Source organism: Plasmodium malariae (genome assembly GCF_900090045.1).
Source record: "Plasmodium malariae genome assembly, chromosome: 10".
NCBI lineage: Eukaryota > Apicomplexa > Aconoidasida > Haemosporida > Plasmodiidae > Plasmodium > Plasmodium malariae.
This window is the reverse complement of record NC_041784.1, coordinates 458,112-478,070: the sequence shown is the minus strand read 5'-3', so window position 1 is coordinate 478,070 and position 19,959 is coordinate 458,112. Positions and strand designations below refer to the sequence as shown.

General features: G+C 26.5%; 6 protein-coding genes across 6 annotated transcripts; 3 read left to right on the top strand and 3 right to left on the bottom strand.

Annotated features, from left to right (window-relative positions):
- Positions 1–2,606: 2,606 nt before the first annotated feature.
- Positions 2,607–6,399, top strand: PmUG01_10020500 (conserved Plasmodium protein, unknown function; the record flags this gene model as incomplete). The annotated part of the gene is made up of 2 exons (XM_029005386.1): positions 2,607–5,851; positions 6,288–6,399. The coding sequence occupies 2 exons, from the start codon at positions 2,607–2,609 to the stop codon at positions 6,397–6,399; spliced, it is 3,357 nt and encodes a 1,118-aa protein (XP_028861980.1).
- A 1,112-nt stretch (positions 6,400–7,511) lies between these two features.
- On the bottom strand, positions 7,512–8,665 carry PmUG01_10020400 (conserved Plasmodium protein, unknown function; the record flags this gene model as incomplete). Its single annotated transcript, XM_029005385.1, has 3 exons — positions 7,512–7,672; positions 8,154–8,222; positions 8,434–8,665. The coding sequence occupies 3 exons, from the start codon at positions 8,663–8,665 to the stop codon at positions 7,512–7,514; spliced, it is 462 nt and encodes a 153-aa protein (XP_028861979.1).
- Positions 8,666–10,609: 1,944 nt separating this feature from the next.
- On the bottom strand, positions 10,610–11,833 carry PmUG01_10020300 (conserved Plasmodium protein, unknown function; the record flags this gene model as incomplete). Its single annotated transcript, XM_029005384.1, has 1 exon — positions 10,610–11,833. The coding sequence occupies one exon, from the start codon at positions 11,831–11,833 to the stop codon at positions 10,610–10,612; it is 1,224 nt and encodes a 407-aa protein (XP_028861978.1).
- A 1,706-nt stretch (positions 11,834–13,539) lies between these two features.
- Positions 13,540–14,637, bottom strand: RBG1 (ribosome-interacting GTPase 1, putative; the record flags this gene model as incomplete). Its single annotated transcript, XM_029005383.1, has 1 exon — positions 13,540–14,637. The coding sequence occupies one exon, from the start codon at positions 14,635–14,637 to the stop codon at positions 13,540–13,542; it is 1,098 nt and encodes a 365-aa protein (XP_028861977.1).
- Positions 14,638–17,108: 2,471 nt separating this feature from the next.
- On the top strand, positions 17,109–17,483 carry PmUG01_10020100 (conserved Plasmodium protein, unknown function; the record flags this gene model as incomplete). Its single annotated transcript, XM_029005382.1, has 1 exon — positions 17,109–17,483. One exon carries the CDS (start codon positions 17,109–17,111, stop codon positions 17,481–17,483), a length of 375 nt encoding a protein of 124 aa, XP_028861976.1.
- Positions 17,484–18,948: 1,465 nt separating this feature from the next.
- On the top strand, positions 18,949–19,713 carry PmUG01_10020000 (50S ribosomal protein L12, apicoplast, putative; the record flags this gene model as incomplete). The annotated part of the gene is made up of 1 exon (XM_029005381.1): positions 18,949–19,713. One exon carries the CDS (start codon positions 18,949–18,951, stop codon positions 19,711–19,713), a length of 765 nt encoding a protein of 254 aa, XP_028861975.1.
- Positions 19,714–19,959: the final 246 nt, after the last annotated feature.

The window sequence follows — 19,959 nt, the reverse complement described above, 5'->3', positions numbered from 1 at the left end:
CATTCATGCATTTATTTATACATTTATTTATTTTCCCTCCTTTTTCATATATATACCCCTCCATACACAGTTATAATTTTAAAAGAAAATGCCAGCTTAAACATTATGTATATATGTAATCATGCCTGTGTACATCGACATACGCGTACATATATATATATATATATATATATATATATATATATATATATATATATATATATATATATATATATGTATATATATATGTATATATATATGTATATAGACTATAGGTGATCATGTACATACTGGAAATATCTATTATTTAAGAATTAGCATCAACCCATTTTTTATTGCATATTTCAGTTTTGTGAAATTTAAAATGTACCCATGCGTACGTGATATATACGCCCGTAATATATACGTACATACATATATAACTTAACAAATTATAATTATAAATAATTTTATAAAACTTTATTTTTAATTAATGTAAATTTTTTAATTTCCCATATGGTACATTTTAATTTTAGAATGAAGAAATAAAGAAAAGAAGAAAATCGCGGTAAAATATAAAATACATGAGCAGCAATTGCGCATGTAAGAATTTTACGAACAAAATAAAAATTTTGATTAGTAAAGATAAAAAGTCTTGAATGAGCTTATTTTTATCATATTTTGTTTTTTCCCACTCGAATATGCCATCAATAAAGGATTTAATTTTTTTGTTTTTGTAGTGCAAATAGTATCATTAGGGTGCTGTATATAGTGTAAAGCATTACTTTTTAGGCATTGTATTTACATGAGCCAAATGTATATAATACATATAAAGCAAAATAGGAGTTCATATTCGAACGTCTATTTGCACATACGTCATTACGTGTGTAAACCTTATTTTGTGCTAAAACTGTCGTAATTGATAGTCATTGGAAGGTCCAATTTGTACGAAAATGAATATTAACAAGGATAAAAAAAAAAAAAAATTAAATCATACCCGTTGGAATGAATATATATATGTACATGTATATGCGCACGATAATTTTATACAAACATAAACCAAAAAAAGACACAAATAAAGAATACCAAGCAACATCAAAAAATGAAATAGTTATGTAGAGGTAATATCATAAGATTAACAAAAATTATGATATGAAAGGTGTATGACAAAAATGAAAAGCGATTGATAATCATATTTAAAAAAAATAAAATAAAATAAATAAAATAAAAAAAATAAAATAAATAAAATAAAATAAAAAAAATAAAATAAATAAAATAAAATAAATAAAATAAAATAAATAAAATAAATGAAATAAATGAAATAAAATAAAAAAAATAAAATAAAAAAAATAAAATAAAAAAAATAAAATAAATAAAATAAAATAAATAAAATAAATAAAATAAAAAAAATAAAAGTTGGGCTTTTACACATATGGCTGAAAATTATTGTTAAAATTCTTATATATCTATTATATATGTCTTTTTTTTTATGTTAAAATAAGATATTTTCTGCTGAGAAAAATGTACAACGTGTATTTGTAGCTTATATCCGTTCTGTTCACTCGTTGATAACACGAGCACAGTGTATTTAATAGTACTCGCGTACGTTTTTGCGCAAAAATATATAAGATCACTTGTACGTACGTATGTATGTATGCATGTATGTATTAACATAAGTACATATATGAACATACCAACTAGGTTGATATACGCTTCTTCTCTTCTTCAATTTTCAAAATAATTAAGGGATAATACTTTAGCGAAAAAATATAAATGACATTTTTTTTTTTTTTTATTGATTCTTTTTTTTTCCTGTTTAGACTAAAATTTTGTAACGGCAAATTTGGCACACGTTCATTTCTCTACATTCCGGAATGACAGACAGCGGCATAACTGATATATTTTCAGCCAATTTTGTAAAAATTTTCCATTAGGGTATTACATATATATATATATATATATATGTATACATGTACGCATGTAGGTATATATGTATATGTTCATATATTTATTCGTTTATATTTATTTATGACATATTTTGCGACATTTTTGGACGTTTTCTGAAATGAGGCAATTTGCCAAGTGAACTTTTCATCCGAAAGGCTCTGCTTGGAATTGCTCGAAAAAATAAAAAAAATAATTAAACGTAAAAATTAAATAGTCGAATTTTTTTTTTTTTTTTTGAAAATTTTAAAAAAGGAAAATTTGAAATTTACCAAATTTGCATAAATGATTACAATTTCAAAATTGCTAAAATTACGAAACGTATCATGACTTTTCAATTGCTTCCCTACTTATTCGAAATGTTGTTGTATTAACTGTTAATACATATGTTAACCCTTTTTTTTTTTTTTTTTATATTAACAAATTTCTGGAAATAGTAACTGGGCTAGGGGCATTCGTATCATTATTTATAACTCTTATTAGTAATTATTGTAAAAGTATTCATTAAATTTTGTGCTTCCTCAAAGTACATAAGCTACTAAACATTAGTGGTATTTATTTTTTTTTTCGTTGTCCTTGTTTTTTATAAGTTATATAAAGATGAATATATTTTTTTTTTTTTTTTTGTGCGAACTAATGAGATGAGAACAATTGAGGGTTAATATATAAAAGAGCTGAACATGAATATTTAATTATGAACAAATATGGAATTACGAAAAAGAAAATCAGCAAATTTCAAAACGTATAGAAAATATGGAGATAACTTTTCATATAAAAAATATGTAAGCAAAGAAAAAGCAGCTACAATAAATGGAAATATAGCTACAGATCATTTAAGGAAAATTGGAATTAGCGAAAGCAGTGGGATTACTCTTGCCAGTGAATGGAAAGGAAAAAAGTACCTCTCTCAGTTGAGTCAGAATGAGGAATATGACCATGGGGGGGGAAGCCACAATTACATAGATGGTAGTAGTGATATATACGTGGATGGAGGTAGCGATCACTACATAGGCTGCTTCAGTGAGAACAATGAATACGAGTTGTCCTCCAACAATGATGATTGGTGTGATAACTCTAGTTACACGCTTACAAATTATGGTGTGAAAAAGAAAAAGAAGAAGAAAATGAAGAGCTGTAAGGTGAATGACAACGATAAGGTAATAGTTCCAACTTTTGATAAAAGAAAAAGAAAAAAATATAAAAATTCTATTAACGATAGAATAAAGACCTTTTTGAAGGAACAGATAGAATATTATTATGATTTAGACCTTTTCAGTTATTTGAATAACGAAAATGGTAAAGAGGAAAGTAATGAATGTAACGAAAATGGCGATAAATGCAAAGATGGTGTTACGTTCGCTTTATTCATAATTAGCGAAATTGAGAAGGGAATAAACTGTGTAGAACCAATGGAAGAAAATAAAATTTGCACTAATGGCATATATAGCAGAGATGATAGAGATGGTAAAGGTGATATATGCAGAGGGAACAGCAGAAACGGTAGAGTAATCAAACGTGCCGTGAGTGCGGAACAAAATGACGAAGTGCAAAGCGCAGTTAACGTAAAGGAAGGCATTCATTTTGAGTGTATAATAAATTACGACAGTAAAAATTTGAAAAATATTTTCTTTTTTGAAAATATTAATATAGAATATAACAACAAAGAGTTAACCTTGTGTCCATTTGGAAGTGAAGTCGTTTTTGATAACAAACCATCAGATGTGGTGAGGCATAAAAAGCTATTATTAAAAAATGAATGCCATATGAAAGAGAATAGTACCAGTAATTATATGGATGTAACTACAGAAATTGTAATTAAATTGAAAAGACATTTTACTAATAAAAGAAATATAAACATGATGAACTATTTCTATTTAAATGATAAGAATTATGTGTTAATATCTGAGATTATACAATTTTTTTATTTTTTATTATTATGTAATTATTTGTATAGTGATAACAATTCATATGGTGAAGGGGAAAAAAGAATAAAGGGAAGAGGAATGCATAAAAGTGGACTCCTAACAATTAACAATATTATGCATCAATTAAATGTACATATAGATAAAGACTTAACAGTAGAAAATATATTTCTGAGTCTTTGCGCTCCAGTAATTTATCTAGACTTTAGCGATAGTATTAATATTGTAAATTTCCTCGCACATCTGTTAAATGAATTCCCAGATGGGATGTTAAGTGGCTGTGAAAAACAAAATGATGTTAAGAGTACTGATGAAGAAGAAAAGGATTACAACTACAATGTAACAACATCAGAGGAAGGTATAAAAAAAGATGACATATATAAGTACATATCGAACGAGCTAATAAATGATTTCTTATTTAAATGTAGAAAAGTATTTAATGGTAGTTTATTAAGCATAAGTGTGTGTAGTTATTTAGATAATTCTATGTTTTTTAGTTCACTTAAAAAAAATAGAAATTTTGTATTTATCTATTTCATATCTCAATATTTGGGTAAGCCTATATTTTTTGATATCATCGAGCTTAATCAAATGTGCAAAAAACTGGAATGGATTAAATTGAATAGTATATCAGAACGTAAAGGGAAAGAATATATTTACCTGTTAATATGTTTATTAGGCAATAGGATATCTATTTTGGGTATCTCTAAGTATAATTTTTTTCAAAAATTGTATTATTCATTAAAAAATGAACACAAATATATAGATTTTACAAAATATATCGAACACAATCTTTTGAAGTCCAAATTTAAAAGGCTATTCACATATAAAAGTAAAGAACTGCTAAATGATTTCTCTTATACAATATGTGTACAAGAGAACAAACGTTTTCTAAAACTAGCTGTTTGTTCGAACGATTTTAAATTGAAAATAATAAGTGTACTCTTAAATGAGTGGAACAAGGATAAAAACAAAATAAGTAGTTTTCTCAAACGATCCCCAACCATGAACATTACTTTTCAAGGCTGTAATAGTTCCTTAGATTTGGTTTTTAAAAAAAAAAGAATTTTTACTTGTAGAACTTTTGGCATGGTTTATACAAACGATATGCATTCGAGCTGTGATCATGTTAACCAAAGGGGTACTCCCTGTCCGAAAGAAGGGAACCATGTTGACAGAGTGGAAGGTCAAAATATTAGCGATCCGAATGAAGGAAAAAAGAAAAATAAAAAAAAAGAAAATAAAAAAGAGAAGGAAAAAGAAGAAGTCAAAGAAGAAGTAAAAGAAGAAGCAAAAGAGCCAACTCTCACAGCACATATCAATGGTAAAAAGGGCGAAAACTGGCATTGCAAAAGTCATACTGAAGGAACCGAAGCGACAAATGAAAGGTACGACATAACAGTTTGTGAGGATTATATTTATTTGCAGCATGGAATATTATCCTTATGCTCCTTTTATCCTTGCATTAATTCGTATCTTCTTTGTATTAGTACAAAAGAAGGGGATATCATAATAATAGATATTCGAAATAATAGCGAACTTTTTTTTTTTAAAAGAAAAACAGAAACAGTTACACATTTAAAATGGCATAGCAACAGTTGTATATTATTTGGTCAGGATAAAGGATGTATATTGCATTTATTTGAAAATAAATTTTTTTTAAATATAGACAAAACTTGGAATAATCTAATAGACATCTTATGTTTACATAGCTATATAATAAATGGCACGTACATGTTCATATTTGATGACGGCTCAATTATTAAAGGAGAATTAAAAGGAAGTACATCCAAAGTTAGGCCTAATGAAATCCTTTTGTGGAAAACTACAAATTTTGAATTAGACCCTGATATTTTATTAAAAATTAGTTTTACACAAAATGATCAAATTAAAGCAGTCTCACTTATATTGTTATATGAATATTTACGAGGACTTCAGCATATTCTTACCAACGGGATTAAAATAAGCAAGTCAAAAAAACTTGAGGCTAAAGTGAGCAGGAAAACCATAGCCTTGATGCCTAAATCGTGAGCACAGAAGCGAAAAATGAACAAAAAGGAGGAAAAGAAAACATTTGTGCATTTATATATTCCATATTTGTTTTCCCATGTGCACAACGTATTACGTGTCCTCACGTGATGCTTTTTATATTAGCATATTTTATTTTATTATATTGTATTACATTATTTTGTAATGTATTATATTTCACAATATTATATTTCACAATATTATATTTCACAATATTATATTTCACAATATTATATTTCACAATATTATATTTCACAATATTATATTTCACAGTATTATGTTTCACAATATTATATTTCACAATATTATATTTCACAGTATTATGTTTCACAATATTATGTTTCACAATATTGTATTTCAGCATATTATTTTTTACAATATTGTATATTACTATATTATATTTCATTGTATTTTATTTTTTTTTTTCCACCTTAGCATATCCATTGCAGTTTTTGACAAAAACTGTTTAACAGCTTACGGAAATGCAGCAGGTTTAATCCATATCCTTTCAAGAGGAAAAGAAGTAGAAGACTTGAGTGAGAATTGAAGCTGTCGTGGTTATCGTTTTGTGCATATGATGTTTCTTTCATTTTACATGTTTTCTCTTATCCAAGGAATAATCCACTGCAATGTGTTAATGTTATTTGAACAATTATGTATACGTACACACTCTGTGCTCATAAATTATACTGTTTTTGTGTTTGTATATTATTGGGAACACTAATATTTGCTTAGGAAATTTGCATTTAAAGTTTTCCTTTTTTTTTTTTAAGTTTAAATATTTTTCGTAATTAAATATTTTATTAATTAAACGTTTTCCATATGAAATGAATGTTTGATTAATTAAATGAAAGTTCGATTAATTAAATAAACGTTTGATTAATTAAATGAATGTTTTATTAATGAAATGCATATTATATTAATGAAATAAACGTTTTATTAATTAAATGCATATTTTATTAATCACATGAACATGTCATAATTACATAAATGTTTTATTAATCACATGAACATGTCATAATTACATAAATGTTTTATTAATCACATGAACATGTCATAATTACATAAACGTTTTATTGATCGCATGAACATGTCATAATTACATAAACGTTTTATTGATCGCATGAACATGTCATAATTACATAAATGTTTTATTAATCACATGAACATGTCATAAATACGAGGACGTTTTACGAATTATATGAACTTTTTAAGTAATTTTTATGAATATTCTTTGTAACGAAAAGACGTGGTATTACACACTTTTCCACTTCATTACCCCGGGACATGTGAGATAAAAAAAAAAAAAAAAAAAATTCTAAACACACATGCATATACCTTTACATATGTGTAAGGTGATTGCATAATATTTATTTGTCTTTATATGAAACTGCATATAGTTGTTAAATAAGACTCATATGTATCTCTCAATATTTTACCCTTACTGGGAAAGAATAAAAAGGGAGGATATATATAATATAGTATAATGTAATACATATATATGTGTGTATGTATATGTATATATGTATATGTATATGTGTATATGTATATGTGTATATGTATATGTGCATTGCTTATATATGTATATATGTAAACGTATATATGTATGTGTATGTTTAAACTCCAAAACATTCTAATTTTAAAAAATTGTACACATTTTTATACTTCTATTTTAATAGCCGCTTGTTGCTTTTCCTTAATAACCTTTTTTTTTGAAAAGCTTCTAAGGGATTCGATACATAATGAACAGAGGTAAAGGAACATATAAACGCAAAGATAAATCGATACTGCTAATTTTGGTGAATTTATTTTGTTATATTCTACAAAAAAAAAAAAAAAAATAAATAAATAAAAATATATAAAAATAAATAAAAATATATGAAAATAAATAAAAATAAATAAAAATAAATAAAAATATATAAAAATAAATAAAAATATATAAAAATAAATAAAAATATATAAAAATAAATAAAAATAAATTAATAAAAAATAACTTTTTTAAATTTTAAAAACTGTAAAATAATTAAAAGAAATGGAAATAAATTTTTAAAATGTTAAAAAAATGTAAAAAAGTATAGAACAGAAATGAATAGAACAAAATGAATTCATTTAATGCGAAATATGTAAATCACACGAACAATTTTATAGGTATAATTTGTACATGAATATACGCAATTACATATAATTATCATGTTGTTCCTTTTTCTGATAATACAAATATATTAACATAAAATTTCCCCCCCCCCTTATGCTTATAATGCACAGATAGAGTTGTTATAATTTTTTTCCTCTTATACTTACCAAAACAAATATACACTTGATTTATAAAAAACAAAAAAGAGTAGGAAACTAAGAAGCAGCCCAAAAATCCTGAACAAGTGGAAATGCAATTGTGATAATATATATATTAGCATTTCTCACGTGTGTACATATATATATATATATATATATATGCATGCATATATATTTGAGTGCTTGTACATTTATAATATGGTATAGACACAAAAAAAGTTGTTGACCCATGGATTGTATCCCACTTTTTGGTTTACATTTTTGTTCCAAGTAAATTTTGAATAATTACCTCTTAAGTTATTTGACATGCTATTTTTTGAAAAACTGAACATATTCAAAAATAAGTACGTAAGACTAAGTAACATAAAAGATGAAAATGGGACATAAGGGTTATCCAGCATGTATAAATTATCGTATATTGGATTTATATCACTTTTATAAATTCTCAAAAATTCGTAAACAACTAAAAGCACTCCTCCAGTTGATGCTAAAAATCGATTTAAAACATGAAAAACATTCATTATTGTAACTCTGAAAAAGGAAACAAAAAAAAAAAAAAAAAAAAAAAATATAAGAAGTTGGAAATGTTATAAGCAGTGTGGTTTTGTTTATACGTATAACTTATATGTACATATATGTGAGGATATGTATATATGTAGATATACAGATATACAAATATGCAGATATGCAAATATGTAGGTATTCAGATAAGCAGATGATACATCATTTCTGCTCAATTAAAAATGTTGCAATATCTGCTGTTTTGTATGACGCACTTTTTTTAATTTCTTTATACAAAAGGTAGTCAATTTTTTTTTTTTTTGATTAATTAAAAAACCTATATGAGTTAAAAACAATATTTTGTAGTTGCCTAGAATGAGACAAATGAATTTTTTCCTTTTTAATTGTAAAGTTGAAGATAATATTAATAAGTACGAATAAGCAAATAGGAAATGTGCCCACATGCAGATGCTGAGTTATATTTGTGTATGCGCATGTACATATATATATATTTATGTGCATATATATGTGTGTATAATCATAAAGTTGCGCGGGTGTAGCAGAGCAGTTCGTATATAGTGGATGGTTGAATTTATTATTTTTGTGAACAAGGCATAAAACATTTTTTTATTTTTGCATTTTTATTTTTCATTTATATTTGTTTTTCAATAGTTTTTTTTTTTTTTTTTTTTTTTCTATCATAAGGTGGTGTATTCCGTTCATATAAATGGAAGAAAGAAAGGAATAAACAAAAAAAAAAAAAAAAAAAAAAAAAATTAAGGTTAGGAAGGTTAAAAGAATTAATTACATTAGAACATTCAACAATTCGAAAAAGGTTAATGTGTAGGGCACAAAAGGGAAATAAAATTAAGAATAAAAAAATTATTTCAAAGCATTTAATTTTTAATATTCATATATAGTCATGCAACTTTGAACAAATTAAATAAAAAATAAAAACAAGACCAAATGGTGAAATAGATTTATGCAGCAGGTTAATACGAGTGACCTACCATAAAAAAGAATAAATAAAATAAAATAGAATAATGCCCATATATATGCATATGCATTTATGTATGTATATATAAACCCATATGTATATATGTACACATTGCAACCATATGGCGTAGCGTCAAATGCAGTATAACGTACGAAAGCACATGCAGGAATAAAATATTGCTTGGGTTTTTAAAAAAAATAAATGTAGCATATTACATTTATTTAATTTGCACGTGGGCTTACGAAATGGAAATGTCGCGGAATAATTTATACGTGTATATATATGTGTACGCACATGTGTATACGCATACGCATACGCTCAAACGGTTACGAGTAAGTAAATGTATGTGTGCAAATGTGGATTAGTTAATGGAGCATGTATTTCTATTCTTTTGAGCATTTCAAAAAATTGTCGTTTTTAATTTTCATGGATATTATCATTTTTGTCGTAAATTAAAAAAAAAAAAATAAAGGCAAAATGAAGAAATGAAAAGTAAAAAGTATGAAGTAAAATAATATAAATACAAATATACATAAAAACAGAGAAGCAATGATGGGAAAAAAAAAAAAAAAAAAGCATTTTTCTTACATAGAAAATGTGCAACATAATGTATGCAATATGTACACATGTTGTTACAAGAATGTAATGTTTATGTGCACCTCATTTTAAACGGCAGTTTTAATTGGGAATATATTTTATAGTAACTTGGGGAAGTTTTTTTTCCATCAGTGCAAATACATTTAACGGTTAGTATAGCAATTTAAATGAACCCTTACAATTTTTTTCCATTTTATCATTTTTCATTTTTCTACTTCTCTATATTAACCAATCGTGTTTTCCCCTGTGCGTTTAAATGTACAAAAAAAAAAAAAAAAAAAAAAAAAATTGCATGGCTTAATGGACAAAAGGCGTGCATAAACGGGTCAGGAAAAATAAGTAGATAATTAGACAATTTAAGGGACAACTTTTAATCTTCATCGATATCACAAAAATATTGTTGCAATTCAATAATTAAATCCTCTGCTTTCTTTCTTCTTGTTGAGTCATTAACACAATTTGTATTCTCATTTTTAGCTAATCTTATTTTTTCTACGATTTTATTAAAATTTTGCATGAAAAGTTCTTCTTTATTATCTGCTGACACGCTCATTTTTTTTATAAGTTTTGCATTTTTGTCACATTTTACGTCTTCACAGTTTCCTACTTTTTCGGAGATTCTTACTATTTCATTGCTTCTTAACTCCTTGGCACTTGTTACAACCTGCTCATTTGGTATGGCAACGCTTCGAACAATAAGGTTGTCCTTCTTGATTTGTAGTCCCTTCCACATATGACAGTGAAGAGCTTCTACCAACCTTTCATCCCCTTCTTCAAAAAAGTCCTCAAGTTTACTAAAATTTTTTTCTTCTTTTTTTAATTTTTGACCTCCAGAATTTGTTGAAGTTATTACTTGTTCAGGATATTTATACAAAAAGTCGCGTTCATAATTTATATATAAGCATTCAATAAAATAGTCGCTAAAGAAGTTAAGATATTCTTTATTTTCTTTTTGAAAAGATAGAGGAAATACAGCAATTTTTATGCCAATACCCTTATATAAATTAGAAAGATCAAAATTTTCATTTCTTATCATTTTTCCATTTAATGTATCTTTTATATATTCTGTGCAATCTTCATCATAATTTCTAAATGGATTTTCTTTAACTACTGTTTTTTCCTTTATACAAAAATCGTCAAATAAAAAAATAACACTCTCACAGGGTATTTCATTCGCATTTATTTCTTTGAGCGATTTGACTTCATTTATTTTTTCTTTTTCATTTTCATCATCACCTGAGCATTCTTTTTCATTTTCATTATCACCTGAGCATTCTTTTTCATTCTCTTTATTTTCTTTACCCGATATATTTTCTTCATCCTTTTGGTCCCCTATCCGAATAATACAACATGATATAATAACATCTGCACTGTAGTATTTATTTACAATTTTTACTTTTGCTTCCTTTTTAAAAATAAAGCAATTTATATTAACATCTTTTACATTCTTCTTTTCACTATCAAATCGGACCCTGTAGGTCTCTGAATGCGCATATTTTTCCAAAAATTCAAATTTTGTCTCTAAGAAGGATAAGAAATCTTTGAATTTTTTTTCGTCATATGACAACACAATAATATGTGGGGTGTCATCCATTTATTCCTTTTGTTGGATTATGTAAAATTGTTGCTTGTTATTTATGCGGGCTCGTCACGGCAAATAATATAAGTACATATACATATACATATACATATACATATACATATACATATACGTATACATATACATATACGTATACATATACATATATCTATATCTATATAAATATCTATGCATGTATATATGCATAACCTCATCAGAGCTTCATCCTATTGCCTTAAATTTAAATATTTTAGGGAACTCGATTAAAACGTATTCATGATATATATATTAAAATAAAATAATGTTCATTACCTATAAAATGATGTACATGTAAAAAAAAAAAAAAAAAAAAAAAAAAAAAAAATCTCATAAAAGCTATGACATACTACACGTTACGTTAAAAGTAGATATATATTTTTTTCCAAATAATTTTAATGTTGCCCCTTCTGGCATATAGAAACACTACTTATCTCTACCCAATCGTTTTTAAAATTTTAATTTTCTGTTTAGCCGTTTTTTTCCTTACAAAAAAAGGGTATTGCTACTTATGGTGAATTGTGCTTGCGCATATATATATATATATATATATATATATATATATATGTATATATATATGTATGTATTTATGTGTAAGTACGCGCTTCCAGTCGAGAAGACCCTTCAAGCATCCGATATGTGTATAGTGTTTACCTAAGGAATGCATATAACTATGATTCGTTTAACTCACACCTTTATAAGATTATCCTTTGAAATTTTTTTTTTTTTTTTTTTTGGGAATAGCAATTAAATTAAAAATTATGTAGTATTTATTAGTTGTATTACTTATATATGGATGGAGTGGAAGTTTAAAAAAAATAAATAAATAGGAGAAAAAAAAAAAAAGTTTATTATTTTGCATTGCTATATATAATATTTTCTTGGCCCGTCCTCACCCATATTTTAAGGCATACGAAGCCTATTTAGTTCAAATGTTATCATATTATACCTTATTATGTTTATTCATCATTTTACAGTTTCTTTCTTAACTTCCCATTAATACCTATTATATTATATGGGTACAATTTAATGGCATAGCTGAGCACCAGTGCTAAATTTTTTATTAGTTATAGTAAAACTTAAAAATTTTAAAGAAGGAACAGGAAACAGTAGTGCATAAAAAGATTTACAGTTGAGGAGGGGTTATAATAAAAAGGAAGATGAAAAATGAAAAATGAGAAAAGAAAAAATAATAAAGAAACAACACGTAAGCAATATTTGAAAAATTATCATACAACATACACTGAAAATAATAACGAAGACACAAATATATATAGCAATTATGTAAAAGTAAATTAAAAAAGGAAAGAAATAAAAAAAAAAAAAAAAGGGAATCATCAAATATGAGGAAGAACTAAACAACGTTATCGTTGGTCGTTGAAGTGCATGTTGTCGTATTTTCATACGATTAGGCTGCGTCACCAAGGTAGTACATGTATGTATGCACGTATGTATGTACATATGCACATATATACTGCTGCACGTTCGTGTATGTACTAACTTGAACTCTGTTGATCATTTTATCCTGTGCTCTTCCTCAAGGTGCACCATGTGGTGAGCGGTTGGCTCGGTTAGAATCTCCGCCGAGTTTGTAAACATGCCGCTATACCACTTTGCCGATTGGACTTATGTACCCAAATACACATATATAAGAGAGTGGATATGCTTTAGCAGATGCACACAGGTTACTTCTTAACCAATTGTACAACGTCTTCATCATTTAGTTCGTGATCTTTTCCGACTTTTTGCGGATTATGTTTTACGGATTTTCCCCATACTAACGCATATTTCAATTGATTAACTAAAGATCTATGTATTTTTTTACAAAAGTTTTCAACTTTTGATCTTTCTTTTTTCAAAATAACTGGTGAATCGTAATCAGGTATCTGTCCTTTTGGTTTGGTATAAATACGTACAAGATCTAAGTAAGTCCATATTGCTTCTAATAAACCATCTAAATTCCATTCCAAATGTGCAGATATAGGTACATTATGAGGTATACGAGTTATTAGATCTAGTTCTTCTAAAGTTATTTGATCAACTTTATTTAGAACATATATACATGGTACATATAATCTATTACCTTCTATTACATCTATAATATCATCAACTGTTGCTTCACACCTTATAGATATATTAGCATTCATAATTCTGTATTCATGGCAAATCGATTTAATCATTTCTTCATCTATATTAACAAGTGGAACAGTATGTGTTATATTTATACCTCCTTTATCTTTTTTTTGAAAAACGATATTTGGTGGCTTTTTATTTAATCTAATTCCAAATCCTTCTAATTCTTTTTCAATAATTTTTTTAAAAGTTAATGGTTTTAAAACGTCTAATACTATTAATATTAGGGAACAACTTTTAGCAACTGCTATAACTTGCTTTCCTCTACCTTTTCCATCTTTTGCTCCTTCTATAATTCCAGGCAAATCTAATAATTGCATTTTTGCTCCTTTATATTTAAATATACCAGGTACACATGTTAACGTAGTAAACTCATATGATGCTACTTCGGAAAAGGTACCTGTTAATTTATTTAATAAAGTAGATTTTCCTACTGAGGGAAAACCAACAAGACCTATTCTTGCATCTCCTGTTTTAGAAACATCAAATCCTTCCCCTTCTCCTCCACCTTTTGTTCCTCCTTCTATAAGTTGTGCTTTAAGTTTTGACAATTTCGCTTTTAGTAAACCTAAGTGAAAGTTCGTTGCCTTGTTTTTCTGTGTCTTGGCCATTTCGGCCTCGATATCGGCGATTTTTTGTAAAATCGACATGTTATCGTTTGAGGGGGGAGCGAAAAGGAGAAAAATAAAAAATAGAGAGAACCAAATGGATAAAAAATAAAAAATAGAGAGAACCAAAAGGATAAAAAATAAAAAATAGAGAGAAGCAAAAGGATAAAAAATAAAAAAAAATTCCAGCTAATAGCTGTCTTCAAGTAGCTAGCTAAAAATGGGTTACCATCTGAATGGTCACCTAAAAATAAGTAGGTTGTTTTTTGTCTAGATCTGATTTCCCCTAAGCACGTTAATAACATATCCCGTTTCCCAAAAAAATGAAATTATAAAAAAGTAAATAAGCAAAATGCGCCTACATGAGCGTACATAGATCAATGCCTAAATGTACAAATCTGTGTACGAGATGATTTTTTTTTTTTTCTTTTTTTTGCTCTACTTGTTCTTCTGCTTCTTCTTCAGCTTCTTCTAAACATGATTTGCTACCCTATTCCATTGAACGTAACAGACTATCATACATTTCAGTTGTACATTTACCCTCTGCGTTTTTTACACATTTATTAAAAAAAAAAAAAAAAATATATAAAAACATATATACATGTCTCTATCTATATATATACATATATAAACTGTATGCCTCCTTCAAATTAACGATCAACTGTTTGTCCTTAAGTCGTCATAAAAAAGCTACATACCAAACGGAATGTAACTTAGGTCACTCTAAAAAATGTTTTCTTCATTACATAACATCGTATAATGGTAAAACAAAAGTTCATTCTCCTTTTTAACTATTTTCGTTTTGTTTTTGATTTGCTGTTTTTTCTTTTTATTTTTCGTTTGCTGCTTTTTACTTTTGTTCTCTTTTTTTTTTTTTTTTTCCTTTTCTGTTTACTTCTTTTTTCTCCAATATTATGATGTTCACAGAATGAGCATAAAAAAAAAAGAGCAAGGGAAAAGGTATACTTTAAAAAATGATATTTAAAAAAAAAAAAAAAAAAAAAAAATATATTAATAAAGAGTTAAACTTGTTCACATTAATAAAATATTATTTCCCACTCGATTGATGATATTGTCAAAATGGTACTCAGGGAAGAAACTCATTAGAAGTGTTTCATATGTGCACATATACTTACGTATATGTATATATATATATATATACGATTATCTTATATTTCTCTCCGTTAAACAGGTAAAAAAAAAAAAAAAAAAATGAACACAAATTGGCATAAATTCAGGTTACTATCTTTTATTTAGCTCCTGTAATTTTTAATTTTCTTTACCTGATCTTTTATTTAAATATTGTATTAAATGTATATCCTTAAAATGTGAAGAAGTTGTATGGGTACCATTTAGTTTTGAAAACGCATTTTCAAGCAAATAATTCTGCGGATGCAAAAAAATATATAAACTTATGCATACATATGTGTACGTATGAATATGCATATATATATATATATATTTATATATGTACATCTGTTCATTCTTGGCTGACAAATTTTTAACGCAGCGTAAGGTTAAGCAAAATATGGTTGATACCTTGTTAACAACACGTTAATCTAAGCCGGAGATAGGTATGTGTATATATACATATATATACATCGAAGTACTTTTTTTTGTAATACTTTTAAGATTTAATTTCTGGAAATAAAAAAAATTATACATTCTCGTCTTTACCGTATAGCATATCTTTAAATTCGTAATGTTTATCTTCACTCAACCTAATTGATTTAGAAAACATTTATTTTTTTTTTTTTTTAAAGAAAAATAGTAAGGAGTCTTAAGGATACAATAAAAGCCGCATTACAAACATGTAAACAAGTAAACATTTATTTATTAATATTTGTACGTATGTATGTATATATATACAGAAATTTCTAACATTGCAATTTTGCTAATATTGTAAAAGCATATATTACATTTTGTATACCCCACTTTATTGGTCTTGTACCAGTACACGAAGAACGAGCTTACATGTGAAGAACCACGTATAGACTAGTCCAGCTTGTTGGTTCGTGAGAACAGTAGTATTAAGAAGTTCAACTGGGGGGGGAGAGCCATAATTAATAAAGATAACATCCCCACGTTGTTATTACACTACATGTACAGTTATTACATCGCTTCTCTTTAATACACATTAGAAAGAGGATCCATTATTCATTTATAGAGTGACATATGTCATATCACATTTTTAGATTTTAAAAGAGTTTGACAGTGAGATTATATTTAACGGAAGAAATTTTTGTAACCCTAATTTTTTTTTTTTTTTTTTGGTTATACGAAGCTTACATAACTATACTTTGGGTCTTTATTAGGGGCAAGTATATGTGCTAGGGGAAATAAAAAAAAAAAAAAAAAAAAAAAAAAAAAAATTTTTTAAATTATATTTAACAAATTAAGAGAAATATAAATAGATTATACATAATTTTGATTTATCGAGGAGGTATAAATCATTTTTTTCTTAGTTCTGACCGAAGAGAAGTAAAACTTCACAAAATTATGATAAGAACAATATGGAAAAAAATGAAAATTCCTGTGAACTGTTAAACAGTAACGTGTCGTTGTTTGAGTTATCATCTGAAACAAATTTGAAGGTTAACATAATAAACAATAACAAACATTTTGTCGACTATTATTTGAATGCACTAGAAAATAAACAAATAGAAAAAATAAAATATTTTGATATAGACATAACAGAAGATGTAAACGACATAAATGAATCCTTTTCTGCTCCTTTGACTTTGAGTGATCAGTATGAAGAAGATTACTTGCAATTTAAAATTAATAAATACTTATCATGTTGTAATGACAGCTCTTATGCTAAAAGAATTTTGTTACAGGATATGAATATCACAGTAGGTGAAAAGAAGAACGAAGAAAACGGTTGAAACTATTGTTTGCACAGATAACCTTATTATTTAATATTATTTTGTTTTATTGTTTTAATTTTTTTTTTAAATATACAAAAAAGAGGGAGTTACAATTATGAAAAAATAAACGACATAACGAAAGCTTTTACTTTTCTGCCAGTGACGGGGGGATGGTAAAACTTAAATAAGCGTACAGTATGACCAAAGGGGGAAAAGAAAAATATAAAAAAAAAAAAAAAATAATAGAGTAGAATACATTATAGTTGAAGTCAAAGTTAACGTAGCGTATGATGGAAACCATTCCGTACACACATTTTAAAGAAAAAACGCATCTAAGTTTTTGTTTCTGTTAAGCACATTAGTAGTTTAACCGTTTGGCAGTTCACCGAAGTAACTATTTTGTATTTTATTTTATTTTATTTTTTTTTTTTTTATTTTTTTTTTGACATCTCTTATGAGAAGCTGTTATGTTGACTGCCAATTATTTTTGGTAATAATTCTGTAAAAATATTGTTTTAAAAAAAAAAGAAAAAAAAGTTTGTATATATTATCGTTTAACTTGCCTTTGTTTATATACATAACCCTTATAATGTAAATTGAGAATAGTTAATTTTTTTTTTTTTTTTAAATTACTGCTTTTTTACAAATGTATGTATATAGGAGCTCTTTTTTGTGCACACTCCTATGATTTTATTATTTTATCATTTTATTATTATTATTTTTGTTTTTTATATTTTATATTTTATATTTTTTTGGTGTTAATGAACATATATATCAATTTAAGAATGCTAACAACTGTGAAAAAAAAAAAAAAATAATGTATATACATATGTATTATAATACATGTACGTATGCAAATAGTCATGTACGTACGTATATGTTATTTATGCTTGTATACCGTCCTTTCAGAAGCATTTAAATTTTAAAATATATTTTTATAATTATTTTTTTGCAAACTAAAATGATAAAAAAAAAGAAAATCAAACGAAGGTGTACAAGCCAATGCTGAAAAATGTGTATTTTTCGGTAAATAACAAAATGCAGGCAGGTTACACCTTTTTTTGCCTTTTTTGCCGCTTTTCCTTTTGTTTGCTTATTTAGCATTCAGATAATTATTATTAATTTTTTATGATATTGTTCATATTTTCATAACTTACATGTTCGTATGGGGTATAACTTTTCACTTGTACATGTGTTAGTTCGTAAGAAGGCGAAAGTTTAAAACTGCTTCATACGCACATACGTACATACATATATGTACACATATACGTTCATATGCATATACGTATGCATATAACGAAATGTACGCACATATATGCGTATATGTACATACTCGTCAACCGCTTCGTGGTCCATCGACTGAGTTGCATTGACACAGTTAAATGGGGTTGAAGTGTATAAATAAAATATCGCTACAAAAGAAGCAAAAAAAAAAAAAAAAAAAAAAAAATATAAGAAATGAAAAAGATGCAAAGCCTCAAGAATGAAATGTAAAAGGAGAGTACTTTCAAATTTGACAAGAAAAAAGAAAGTTGAAAATTTGTGTGGTCAGAAAAAAAAAAGATCTAAATTGTTATCAGTCGGATTGTTTAAAATATTTAGTAAGCCCATTTTTCGTCTCCTTCTAATAATATACATATTATTATTACATCTTGTTGATGTAGTTAAAAGTTTTAAGCTTTCGAATGAGCAAAATAAGTTTAATTGCAATAATTTTTTATATTACGAAAACAAGTCAAATGATAATTATGGGAGAAAAAATTTTTTAAATTATAAAAGTAGACCTGTTTTAAAAAAAGATATAATAATTAACAGTAATAAAATATTTAAATTAAAAAGCGAAAAAGTAGACAAGATAATTGATAGTTTGAAAGAGTTAACTTTGTTAGAAGCAAGTGAACTAGTTAAAAAAATTGAATTAACATTTTCTGTTGATGCAAGGCAAAATCTAGATAGTTCTAAGGGTACACAAGAAAATAAAACAAATGAATCTGAAACTAATGCAAAAGAAGAAGAAGAAGATGATGAGAATAAAGTCTACGATTTAATTTTAGAAAATATTGAACCTAATAAAAAAATACCCATAATTAAAATTGTTAAAGAAATAAAAAAAGACTTGAATTTAAAACAAGCCAAGGACATAGTGGACAACTTACCTCAAACACTTTTTGAAAAAATTAACAAGGAAACTGCAGATAAGTGGAAAACAAAATTGACCGATGCAGGGGGGGTTGTTAAGTTGAAGTAAAAGGTGCGTCACAGAACTGCCCACGCGCACGTATTTATATATATATATGTGTAAATATATATGTATATGTGTGTATATATATGCGTATATGTGTGTATATATGTATGTATATGTGTGTATATATATGTGTATATGTGTGTATATATATGCGTATATGTGTGTATATATGTATGTATATGTGTGTATATATATGCGTATATGTGTGTATATATGTATGTATATGTGTGTATATATGTATGTATATGT